Here is a 13,179-nt window from a genome sequence, read left to right on the forward strand (position 1 = left end):
TTGTCGGAATCATTTGCTGTATAGAATATGCTTTGCTAAGGAAGTATCATCACCATCATCATCATTCAATGTCCATTTTCCATGCTGGCATGGGTTTGATAGCTTGACAGGAATTGGCAAGGCCAGGGGCCCCACCAGGTTCTGTTGTCTGTTTTGGCATGGTTTCTACAGCTGGATGCCCTTCCTAATGCCAACCACTATACAGAATGTACTGGGTGCTTTCTATGTGGCACCAGAACCTGTGCTTTTTACATGGCAGCTTGGTTTTAGGGTCCCAATTCTGTTGTGGTGAGCAGGTCTTTTTGAGTACAGCAATGCACCACATATCTCAGTCCTCTGTCGTCTCCTTCATAAGGATATATATATATATGATTCCGGGTTCAGTCCCACTGTGTGGCACCTGGGGCAAGTGTCTTCTACTATAGTCTTGGGCCAACCAAAGTGTTGTGAGTGGATTTGGTAGATGGAAACTGGAAGAAGCCTGTTGTATATATGTATATATATATGTGTGTGTATATATATATATATATGTTTGTGTGTCTGTGTTTGTCCTCCCAACATCGCTTGACAACCAATGCTAGTGTGTTTACGTCCCCGTAAATTAGCGGTTTGGCAAAAGAGACCGATAGAATAAGTACTAGGCTTACAAAAAATAAGTCCTGGGCTCGATTTGCTCGACTAAAGGCGGTGCTCCAGCATGGCCACAGTCAAATTAAAGTAGAGAGAGTAAAGAGTGTATATACACACATATATATATATGACTAAAACATCTCTGTTGCTGTCAGCAGTTTGCTTTGAAGATCGGATCCATTCTCAAATTGTCCAGAAATGTAAGTCAACTGACCTTATTGGAGTTATTTCCTTAGTTGAGTTTAGATTTTGAACACTCATGCTGAAGTAGTTTTTGTCCTCCAATTACTTGGATAAGATCAGTTGATCAAAGTTTCATAGCTTATTATATTACATTACTAGGACTCTACAGTATTGTGAGCAAAAAGGTATTGCAGCTGTGACTATGAAATTTTAAAATAATGGGGTGTAGTTTGAGAGTGATTTGACTGCTATTTTTAACCGGTCGTGTAGCAACATAGAAGTTCCTTCATTCATCGTCGTCGTCATCATCATCATCATCACAATTTTAATGTCCATTTTCCCATGCTTGCATGGATCAGGTGGAATTTGTTAAGGCAAATTTTCTATGGCTGGATGCACTTCCTGTTGCCAACCCTCACCTGTTTTCCAGATGTATTTCATAGAAAACAGGAAGCAGACAGCATCAGCTGTATGGTGATAATGTTTTTTTTATGACCATTATGTGATGTGAAGATAGGCTTCTTTCAGTTTCTGTCAAACAAATTCATTCACAAGGCTTTGGTTGGTTTAGAGCTATAGTAGAAAACTTTTACCCAAGGTCTCGCACGGTGGGACTGAACACAATACCACATGAGATGGAATATGAGCTTTTTAACCATTCAACCATGCTTGCACCTATATAGAAAACCAGTTTCTTTCTAATGGGCCGTTTTTTTGTTTTTTCTTCTTTTTTTCATTTTCTATATGATGTATATCAGTTTCAAATTTTGGCACAAGGTCATTAATTTTAGCAATTACATCGACCCCAGTGCTTGACTGGTACTTGATGTATTGGCCCCCAAAAGGATAAAAGGTAAAAGTTGACCTTGGCTGAATTTGAACTCAGAATGTAAAGATGAGCAAAATGCTTAGCCCAGTGTGCTAATGATTCTGCCAGTTTGACGCCTTGCAAGTGATAAATATTCTTTTCTACTCTGGGGCAGTGGGGGCATTCGGTTAGATCAACACCAGTATGCAACTGGTACTTATTTTATCGACCCCGAAAGGATGAAAGGCAAAGTCAACCTCAGTGGAATTTGAACTCACAACGTAAAGACACATGAAACACCCCTAAGCATTTCGCCTGGTGTGCTAACGATTCTACCAGCTCGCAGCCTTCCTAGTGATAAATATTAGAACTACTCACTTATTTTCAACTTCCTGTTGAAGAGACTTTTACTTCATTTATTTTCAAGTGGGGTAGGAGTTCATTTAATATTTTTCACGCCAGGGGGCCTATCAACAAAATAGCTTTTCTCATTTTGACATCTGTGATTGAGGGCTTGTATTGTGTGTGAGAGAGAGAGAGAGAGAGAGACAGACAGACAGACAGACAGACATACAGAGAGTAGGGAGGAGTGAGTGAAAGAGTGAGAGGAGAATTAAGTGAAACATACCACTTTTTGTTTTGTTGTTGCAGTGCCATATCTACAAACTTTTGCAAGAAGACTGTAAATCCATTATACATATTGAGGAAGGCATGGCTGTGTGGTTTCTTAATTTGCTTTGAAACCATGTGGGTTTATGCTTGGCCTCAATGTGGAGCACATTGCACAAGTGTGTTTTTTCTATGGCTGTAGCTTGACCAGTGTTCTCTAAGTGAATTTGGTAGATGGAAATTGCAGATGCTTGTGTGTGAAGTTTGTTTCTGAATCACAAGGTTTCAAGTTTAGTTCCGTTGCATGGCACCTTGGGCTAGTGACTATACCAGTGGTAGGATGGGGACAAAAACAGGCACACAAACACACAAAATGTTTGTGTCAATCGTGTTCAGTTAAATTGTAATGTTTCACACTTTCTGTCTGTACAAACATATTGTGTGTGTGTGTGTGTGTGTGTACATGGCGGGTTTCCACACAGTTTCTCTCTTAAATTCAAGGCATTGGTTGGCTTTGGGCCAACCACAAATGATTTCTTTTCAATGAGGGATATAGTGGTAGACACTTGCCTAATATGCTGTGCAGTGGGACTGAACCTGAAACCACCTGATTGCCAAGCAAGCTTCTTAGCCACACAGCCATGTCTGTTCCTTTAAATATTTTTAATTCCATCACTTGAAGGGGGAGGGGGAAAGAAGAATATCCTTTGGCCTTTACTATTTTGCATTTCATCCTTTAGCGTTCAGATCACTCTGTTAAATGTAATGATTATGCATTCATATTCTTTTAAATTTATCACACATCGTAGGGTGACCTGCTGTGCTTGAGGAGACCTATTGAGTCAAGTACATCAACATCGAAATAAAAATCAAATGGAAATTGTAGTTGTGATACCCGTGCTGGTGGCACGTAAAAAGCACCATCAAAATGTGGCCGATGCCAGCACTGCCTTGACTGGCTTCCGTGCCAGTAGCATGTAAAAAGCACCAACCGATTGTGGCCATTGCCAGCCTCCCCTGGCACGTAAAAAAGTACCCACTACACTCACGGAGTGGTTGGCGTGAGGAAGGGCATCCAGCTGTAGAAACACTGCCAGATCAAGATTGGGGTCTGGTGCAGCATCCTGGCTTGCCAGAACCCCGGTCGAACCGTCCAACCCATGCTAGCATGGAAAACAGATGTTAAACGATGATGATGATGATAATTATCATGTAGTCTCAATTGTGTGTTTGTATAGCTTTAGAATGACATTGTAGGGTAGGTGTGAGAGGTTGGATCTGGTCATTTTTAACATAAAACATGTACAATATTTGGACCTGATATGGCCGGATTAAATGCAAAAATGTTAAACATCTTAAAGCCAGCTCCAGCTGTATGCCTTCATCCTCTTTCTTTCTTCTCCTCACAAAATATGTTCATTTTTGCTCTAAAAGGTTGTAGTTCTTTGATGCCAAGAAAAACAGGATTCTTTGAACTATTATAAGCAACAACATTCAACACTACTAAGATGAAGATTCCAGATAAAATTTGAGCAGGAATGGACTTTCAGCTATTTGTTTACTTTAATCTCATCTCAGTGTTTGTTGTCATTATAACTTGTTGTCTTATATTGGATCCCCTCTCCTTCCCTCCTGTCTATTTATTTATTTATCTCTATTTCTAAATAATAATAATAATAATGAAATTATTGTATACAGTGCTCATGTGCACCACAACTTGTCAAAAATGTGTATAAAGCATATACAGTAATGTACAAATGTCTAGGAAGTGAACAGTGTATGAGTCAGATACATGCTTGCGTGTGAATGGAGGGGAGAAAATCAGGTGTAGTGTTGGCGAATCTCAGGAAGCATGGAAGTTTTGAAGGATGCAGTGCTCTGACAACTAACAACTGATGCTGGCAGTTTGTTCCATACTTCAGCAACTCTTAGCGTGAAAAAATGTTTCCGAAAGTCATGGGAGCTGTGCTGTTTTCTGACTTTGTAAACATGTCCACGGGTGTTAGACAGGTGGAGTTTGAAAAGGTGCTCAGAGTTATTGTTAGTAAGATGGTTAATAATTTTATGGGTATCTGCCAAGTCAGCTGCCAGACGTCGGAGTTTCAATATATCCATGCCCAGAGAAGTAAGGCGTTCAGAATATGGCAAATGCCTGATGGAGGGTATTTTCTTGGTTGCACGTCGTTGAACAGTTTCCAGGCAATTAATATCCTGGGCAAGATAGGGGTTCCAGACCAGTGATGTAAATTCCAGGTGAGGCCGCACCATAGCTATATAAAGCCTCAGCTAGATAGCTGGAGAGCAGCTCACAAAGGACTTGGTAAGTGATGCCAAGACACCCTCAGCCTTCTTATCCTTCTGTTGCCACTTGAAATCACTATAACAAAATACTGAATCTTGCATTTAGAGATTTTTTTTCTCATTTCATATTAAAAGAGAAGGGCTGTGCACAAGGGGTATGAAATGTTTTGGCTCAAATGTTTTAGCCCCTTTCATTTGGGAGTTCAATGCTGACTTATTTGACATCATTGGAGGCACAATGGCCCAGTGGTTAGGGCAGCGGACTTGCGGTTGTAGGATCACAGTTTTGATTCCCATACCGAGTGTTGTGAATGTTTATTGAGCGTAAACACTTAAAGCTCCTTGAAGCTCTGGCAGGGGGTGGTGGCGAACCCTGCCGTACTCTTTCACCACCACTGTCTCTCATTCTTTCCTCCTGTTTCTGTTGTACCTGTGTTTCAAAGGGCCAGCCTTGTCACACTCTGTGTCATGCTGAATTTCCCTGAGACCTATGTTAAGGGTATATGTGTCTATGGAGCGCTCAGCCACTTTGCATGTTAATTTCATGAGCAGGCTGTTCCATTGATCAGATCAGATCAGCTGGAATCCTCGTCATTGTAAGCAATGGAGTGCCACAATTTGACATCAGACATTTTAATGTTTCCCTTTTTCTTTCTCCCACCTTTTTTCTCTGCCCCCTCTCTCTCACTCTCTGTTTATGTGTGTGAACATACTTCTCTATGTATGAGAGGGAAAGTGTTTAGGTCAGATGTGTTCAATTAATCAATTGTAATTTCTGTCTGTCAGTTTCTCCCTCCCTCCCCTATCACCCATTCCCCCCTCTTATCTCCCTTCCACTCCTCCCCCCCTCCCCTCTCACCCCTTCACCTCCTTCCTTTTGACACCAATCTACCTGGTACTTTCCTTGGTTCTGTGATACAGACTTCTTATTTTAACCCTTTAGCATTCAGCTTACTCTGTCAATTGTAATACTTATTTTATTCACATTTTTGAAATTAATTATTATCATAGCTTTCAGATGTTGATGATGTGCTTCTTTACTTCAGAATGACATTGTAGGGTAGGTGTGAGAAGCTGGACCACAAAATGAGTAGAATCTTTGGGCCTGATATGGCTGGTTTAAGTTCTAAAGAGTTCAAGTGATCTAAATTAAAAGTTTCCATCAAAATTATATATTCCGTACATCATCTTATTAATTACAAATTTCTTTTACTAAATTTACCATTATTTCCAGAATTGAAACAAAAGGCAGTGTTTTTCAACAGAAATATGGTAACAGGAGGGTTAAAGCATGGGATTTGTATGTGGTATTGCCGAATAGTAGTACATTGGCATGTTTGCTGTTTGGTACAGATCTGCCTCACCCCAGTGTGAGGAAAGAAAACAATGTCTCTTTTTATAAGTCAGTGTACGTGGGTGTATGATTTGAGAAAGTTTTGGCTGCTGTTTATATATCTAGCTGATCATGTGACTGCATAGAAACGCCTTAAGACTTGATGTTCAAATATTGATAATATGTGAGGTGAGGGGTGGATAGCAGGATTGTTTGGGTGTCAAGAGTAAAAAAAAATATCTTTTGATGCTTTAGTTGAAATCTTCCTCAGATCTGCTTTGCTTTTCACCCATTTTTAGTGGATGAAATATCTATAAAATAGGCGTAGGAGTGGCTGTGTGGTAAGTAGCTTGCTTACCAACCACATGGTTCTGGGTTCAGTCCCACTGCGTGGCACCTTGGGCAAGTGTCTTCTACTATAACCTTGGGCCGACCAAAGCCTTGTGAGTGGATTAGGTAGACGGAAACTGAAAGAAGCCCATCATATGTTTGTATGTGTGTGTGGTGTATATATATATATATATATATATAATATATATATATATATATATATATTATATATGTATATATATATATAAATAATAAATTAATAAATAAAACATATGCATATATAAATAATAAATTAATAAATAAAACATATGCATATATACATATATGGGTACAGGGCACCAAAAAAACGTCGAACACAATGAGAAACGAAAACAAACACAAAACCAAGGAACTGGATATTTTTCTTAAACAACAAAAAAAAAAAAGAGAGAGTACAGGACAAATAACACAAGGAAAATTCCCTTTCTTCAGTCGCCATGGTTTCATCTACTCTGCGTTTCGAAGTGTGTGTGTGTGTATATGTTTGTCCCCGTAACTTAGTGGTTCGGCAAAAGAGACCAATAGAATAAGTACTAGGCTTACAAAGAATAAGTCCTGGGGTCGATTTGCTTGACTAAAGGCGGTGCTCCAGCATGGCCACAGTCAAATGACTGAAAAGAGTAAAGGGTATAAAATGTATATTGGAGTCCTTGAAGATTAATGATTGGAGCAACAAAAGAAAATGAAACACGAAATTGTCTTCAATTGTGAAATTAAATTTCATGGTTATTCCTGTAATGATGTTAAATATCTCCTCAAAAATAGAATTGGTATTGTCTGCAAGTGATGTTTCTCAATAAACTTGACAATTCTCAACAGAAAGTGGTTTCAAACATGACATTCCTCGACAAAAGACTGATTGATTTCTTTAACTAATTTCCACAGTTCCGGGTAATGAAATTTTGAGGGGGTATATTTTTATTTCTGCAGTAAAAAGGTTAAATCCGCAGAATGTAACACCCTCTTTCCTCTCTCCCAATAATTACTTTCCTTTGGTTTCTTATTTTACATACTTTTGTCTTATGATATATTTATTTTTTTTTTATCTCCACTGAACAGTTGGGACGAAATCCCTCCTTCCACACGACTCCGCCCTGAAGGAGAACAGATTGTAGCCCGCTACAACAACGGTGCCATGAAGGAGATAATGGGAATGAATGAAGATAACACAAACCACAGTGGTACCAGTAGTGAACACAGGTCATCTCCAAAGGTGAACGGGCAGCCACACTATGAGCGTAATGGAAATTTCTTGAACGGTTATTCCAGGTGAGTGTTTTTTGTTTTCTTGGGAGGTAACACACCCTACCCTGTTAGTGATGTGATATACATTGATATTGGTCATGGTAGCTCCTGCAACCATTTTAACATGCATTTTATCATATTTGCATGGGTCAGACTGGCATATTTTTCTATGGCTAGATGCCTTTCCTTTCACCAACACTTCACTTGTTTCTAAGTCAAGTAATATTTCTACATGGCCAGACATGTTTTCAGGGAAGATTGGAACTGAAGAACTCTATTTGGATGATAGTGATCCTCATTCACAACTTTCATGAGCTTCCATACATACAAACAAATAAAGTCTACACACACAATACAACAAAAGTTATAACAATTTTAAAATGGTAGCTGCTCATGTCTTTTGTTCCCTTAAAAATAATGCAGTGGCAGGGGAAACTATTCTAGGGGCAAATCAGTGTGCTAAAGGTTAAACAGGTGGGTAGGTCAATTAATTGTTGAAATCAAAATCAAATTCGATGACTGGCATCCATGCTAGTGGAGTGCTAAGACCACCATCCAAGCGTAATCATTGCCAGAGCAGCAAACTGGCTTCTATGCCAGTGGCATGTAAAAAGCACCATTCGAGTGTGATTGTTACCAGCATTACCTTACCATTTGAGCGTAACCGTTGCCAGTACCACCTGACTGGCCCTTGTGCCAGTGGCACATAAAAGCACCTACTACACTCTCAGAGTGGTTGGCGTTAGGAAAGGCATCTGACTGTAGAAACTCTGCCAGATCAGATTGGAGCCTGGTGCAGCCATCCGGTTCGCCAGTCCTCAGTCAAATCGTCCAACCCATGCTAGCATGGAAAGCGGACGTTAAACGATGATGATGATGATGAACTCTTGAATATGATGCTGTGCTGTGGAATCAAATGAGGGACTTGAGGATTGGAGAGCAAACTTCTTACCTGCTCTGCCATGCTTGCTTCTGTTTTAATAATAATGAAACAATCTATAGAAGCAATCCAATGTAGACTTGGATTGTTTTATTTTATGTCAACATGTCTAACATGTTAGCATGGAAGCTGGACATTAAATAATGATGATAAATATATCTGCTCATTTATGTACTACTTTGATCTTCAGTTACAAGGACTATCTATTAAATATCTGTTAGTACATACTTATAAAATGATTTTTTTACTTTCATTATTAATTCCTGCTGTCTGTATCTGTAGTTGTGTAAACAAAATTCTATTTTAACCAAACAAACCTATGATCAAAGGCATGTGAACTGTAACTTCTTTTTTTTTACTTCCAACAACAGTGTATCTCAGACTACATTATCTAATGTCTCTTTTGTGTGTAGTTTGCAGGAGATTTGGTTGCTACTTCTAGCATGTCAAATGACCACATAGTGGCTCCTTTGCTACTGCTATTGTTGTCAGTGACATCAACAGCTGAAATGTAGAACAAATCACTTATAAAATGTAACAGCTGTATTTACTACATTCGTTTTACTACCATTAGTTCACTCTAACGTCAGCCTGTCAGGGAAACAATAACTGGGACATTGCTAAACAAACCAAAATATACTCTGTAGAATCCATTCTCTATGGTTGAAGAACCATTTACATGTTTGGACGTTTACATATTTTTGCTAGAGGAAGTCAATAAAAATCATCATCATCATCATCATTGCTTAACGTCCGTTTTCCATGTTAGCATGTTTTGGATGGTTCGATCAGGGTCTTGGAAGCCAGGAGACTGCACCAGGCTCCAGTCTGATCTGGCAGAGTTTCTACAGCTGGATGCCACTCCTAACACCACGGTGTGACTAACCATCAACTGAAGATTCTTCACAAAACAACTAAATGTCTCCTCCTAGTTTTAAGAAGTCTTTAATGCAGGGGTCACCAAACTTTTTCAACCATTGACCCCCTTTAGCCACTTCTCCTTCCGCATCGACCCCCTTTAGCCACTTCACCTTCTGCTTCGACCCTCTTTAGCCACTTCACCTTCTGCTTCAACCACCCTCCTCATTTGAAATATCTTAATACCCTACCCTACTGTACCTACTTTAAATGCATACCCGGTGCTGAGGCTGGCAATTAAAATGTTAGCTAAAATATACATGTATGACAGATTAAGAAATTCCTTTGAAGATGACACACTTTTTACATTTAAAATTACATATACAAGTATACAGTATTAAACTTTCAATTTTTATGGAATAGTTTTCAAAGTTAGAAAATATGAAAAATGCATCATATTGCTGGAATTTCTTTTATTGAAATTGGCAACATCAATGTGAGGGATGGGCATGGCGCTGACTAAATATTTCAAGCAGTTCATCTGGGTGAGCTGGTCTTTCACATGCCAATCCCCATTCAACCCCTTGACTATCATCGACTCCCTGTAATTCCTCACCAACCCCTAGGAGGTCTGTCAGACTCCCTTTTGCGATCCCTGCTTTAATGACATCTGTTTGTCTTATCTTTCGTGTTAAAGATGAGATATAGTCTTTCTCTGGATCCGATGCTATTGTCATCTTTGTTGCAGCTGCAGTTTTCATTGTTTAACCCTTTCGTTACTGTATTTATTTTGAGATACTCTGTGTTTTTTTCAATTACTTTAACCTTTTAGCATTTAAACCAGCCATATCTGGCCAAAAGTATTCTACCTTTTTTATGTTCAAACTGGCCAGATCTGGTCTCTCACACCAACCCTACAATATTGTTTTTAAAATTAACAGCTACCTCAGCAGAATCTCATTGCTACAAGATAATGCACGATTAGTTCAAAACAATATGGATGAAAAAGCATTAATTTTGGTAGAATAATGTGAACACTAAAGGGTTAAATATAATAAAGAATTTAGTAAAATATGGTTATCATTAAGCTTGTGTTGTTGTTGTTTGTTCCTTCTCAAGCCATGCCTAGCTCATAGGGCCGATTTCCGGGTTTCCCTGGCGTATAGGTTCCCCACCTGGACGGAACGCCGGTCCGTCACAGGTGAGCTGCAAGATGCAGGAGGAAAGAGTGAGAGAAAGTTGTGGCGAAAGAGTCAGCAGAAGTTTGCCATTACCTTCTGCCGGAGCCTCATGGAGCTGAGGTGTTTCGCTCATAAACACACACACATCACCCGGTCTGAGATTCGATCGCGAGTCCGCTGCTCTAACCACTAAGCCATGTGCCTCCACTAAGCTTGTATTAGGAAAATCAATTGTGACTAAGGTTTGGTGGAAGATTTTAATTCAGAACTTATGAAAACAAGACATTTGTACTCAGAGCCAGGTTGGTATCAAAAGGGTTAACATAGACATTTTCATGTTTGCATGGGTCAACTAAAATTTGTTGAGACAGAGTTGTAGAATCAGTAGAGCTTTGGACAAAATGATCTGCAGTATTTAGATATATCCCTTTGGGTTTTGAGTTCAAATCCTGTTGGAATCATTTTCTTCCTTTTTGAGAAGAAATAAATGCTTATAATCAAAAATGTTTGGCCTGACATAAATAACTGGTTTCTTCCAAAACTTGTGGCCTTGTGCTTGTGTGAGAAATCAGTATTATTAAGATGGCACGGGAGTGACTGCATGGTTAAGATGTTTGCTTTGCAATTATGCAGTTTCAAGTTCAGTCCCACTGTGAGGCACCTTGTGCAAGTATCTTCTATCACAGTCCTGGGCCATCTAAAGCCTTGTAAGTAAATTTGGTTAGATGGAAACTGAAAGAAGCCTGCCATCCTAATGCCAATCACTTTACAATATTTACTGGATATTTATTTGTGCCAGTGGTGTTAATGAGGTCAGTAAGTAACTTGTAAGACAAGAGAAGAAGAAAAATCTCAACTAAGCAGGGCAGGGGTTTATGAGATGGGGAAGTGGCTGTATGCTGGGTGATAGGAGGTTTGAAGATGATTGGGATCAAACAGAGATGCCTTGCTATTGAGGAGATGCATGGTTGTCCTGTATTTTATTAGGGTGGGTAAAAGTAGCTGGGAAGAAGATAAATATGGCAGTTATGAAACAGTGGGATTAAATGAGAGGATCTTCGAATTGGTGATAATTTAATTCCTTGACCCATTCAACCATCTTATTTCCATGAAGAGGTGATGGCGGATTGGTGGTGTCCATACAGTGTTAGGCAGCCTGCTTTGCAGTTCTTATTCCAGCTGCTTAAGTTCCAATGTCATCTATATGTTCCGTCCCTTCAGGGTTTATAAAACACTAGTCTGGGCTGTCATGGACTGGCAGAATTGTTGGCAAGTCAGATGGGAAATCTTGTGGTGTGTGCGCCATTGTTTTTGTGTTCTGAGATCAAATCCTACCATGACCTTTTTGAATGGTAGGCTTAATCTGTCTCTTGGTTTAATATCATCACCTGGTCCCTTGCTGGTGTCGAGTAGAGACTTGCATACTTGGGCAACTGATGGTCTTTCTCAAGAAATCTTGCCCAAGCTTGTACATATATGTGCAGTTGCATGATTATCATTAACCAACAAAGCCTTTCCCCTTTTTCTAGTATCTTATATTAGAAACATGGATACATGTGATTTCCTCTGGCAATGGTCATCAATACAAAGATGGTAATTATTCTCTCACAACACAAGATAGAATTCAGAAATTTGAATTTGAAATTGCAAAATATGAGAAAGAAGATGTGTAGAGTCCCCATCTTTAATTATTTTTTTGTCTATTACGAAGTTCTTACAACTTCTAATTGGAGGTAATCATGTGAAGTACTATTTCATTCTCATTAGAAATCTTCAGCCTGACATAACCTGTAACTTATTAATTGGATATATTATGAAGTATTTGGATGATTTAATTAAATTCTTGTTTTTCTTTTTAATTTCTTATTATTATTAGATATGATCATATAACAAATTCATAATTATTTTCTTTCAGTGGCCATAGCCGTGGGCATGTGTCTCCAACTCGCACCAAACCTGAAGCATGGGAATACCACAACAAAAACAAGCATTCTGAAGTTGGCGCTATCATCAGAGGAGAGCCTTTGCCTGTTACACCCAGTGGCAGGAAAGTTACGAACAGAAATCTGGTTCGCTCTGAAGAGTGGTGATACCTTTTCTGCCAGCATTTTTAATTGTGAAATCATCAAGGAGATTGGCTTGTGAAATTTGACTATTTCGCGAAACATTTTTTTCATTTTTATTAATGGGGACATTTTAGGTGTAAAACACCAAGTAAAGGTTGGAAGGTTTAGGGGTTTGTATATAGATCTATGTGTATATGCATGTGTATACATGCATAAATTTGTATGTATTTTTGTATGTATATGCATAGAGATGTATGTATGCCTGTATGTATGAATGTGTGTATATGCATAGATATGTTTTTATATATGTATGTTATATGTGTAGTTGTGTGTATATGTATATCTGCATGTGTGTATATGCATAGATGTGTGTTTGTGGATGTATGTGTATAGGTATGCATCAATGTGTGTGTAAAGTATGCCAGTGTACCGTGTATGTATTTGTTCAAGGTTTGCTTTAATTCTTGGAAAAGAAAAAAAAAAGCTTTAAGTACATTTGTACAGTAAAACAAATGAAGTTACATATACTTACATACTCATAACAAATTCCACAATATATACATAAAAAAAAATTACACACAAAAAATAGTTTAAGTGATGAAGTAAACAAAAAGAATAATATAACAAAATTACATGTTTTTAGTAAAATAAAACTC

The 13,179-nt window shown here is 38.7% G+C and overlaps 1 protein-coding gene across 4 annotated transcripts in view; it reads left to right on the forward strand.

Annotated features, from left to right (window-relative positions):
* Positions 1 to 12,822, forward strand: part of LOC115216716 — a 118,537-nt gene extending 105,715 nt beyond the window's left edge. For all 4 annotated transcript variants that reach the window (XM_029786254.2, XM_029786255.2, XM_036506813.1 and 1 more), the window contains 2 exons: positions 7,293 to 7,502; positions 12,373 to 12,822. In XM_029786254.2, coding sequence (XP_029642114.1) covers positions 7,293 to 7,502; positions 12,373 to 12,547 — 385 coding nt within the window. In that variant the 3' untranslated portion in view covers positions 12,548 to 12,822. The remainder of the gene's footprint in view (positions 1 to 7,292; positions 7,503 to 12,372) is intronic.
* The last annotated feature ends 357 nt before the right edge of the window (positions 12,823 to 13,179 follow it).

The sequence above is a fragment of the Octopus sinensis genome, linkage group LG10, assembly GCF_006345805.1.
Source record: "Octopus sinensis linkage group LG10, ASM634580v1, whole genome shotgun sequence".
Lineage (NCBI taxonomy): Eukaryota > Metazoa > Mollusca > Cephalopoda > Octopoda > Octopodidae > Octopus > Octopus sinensis.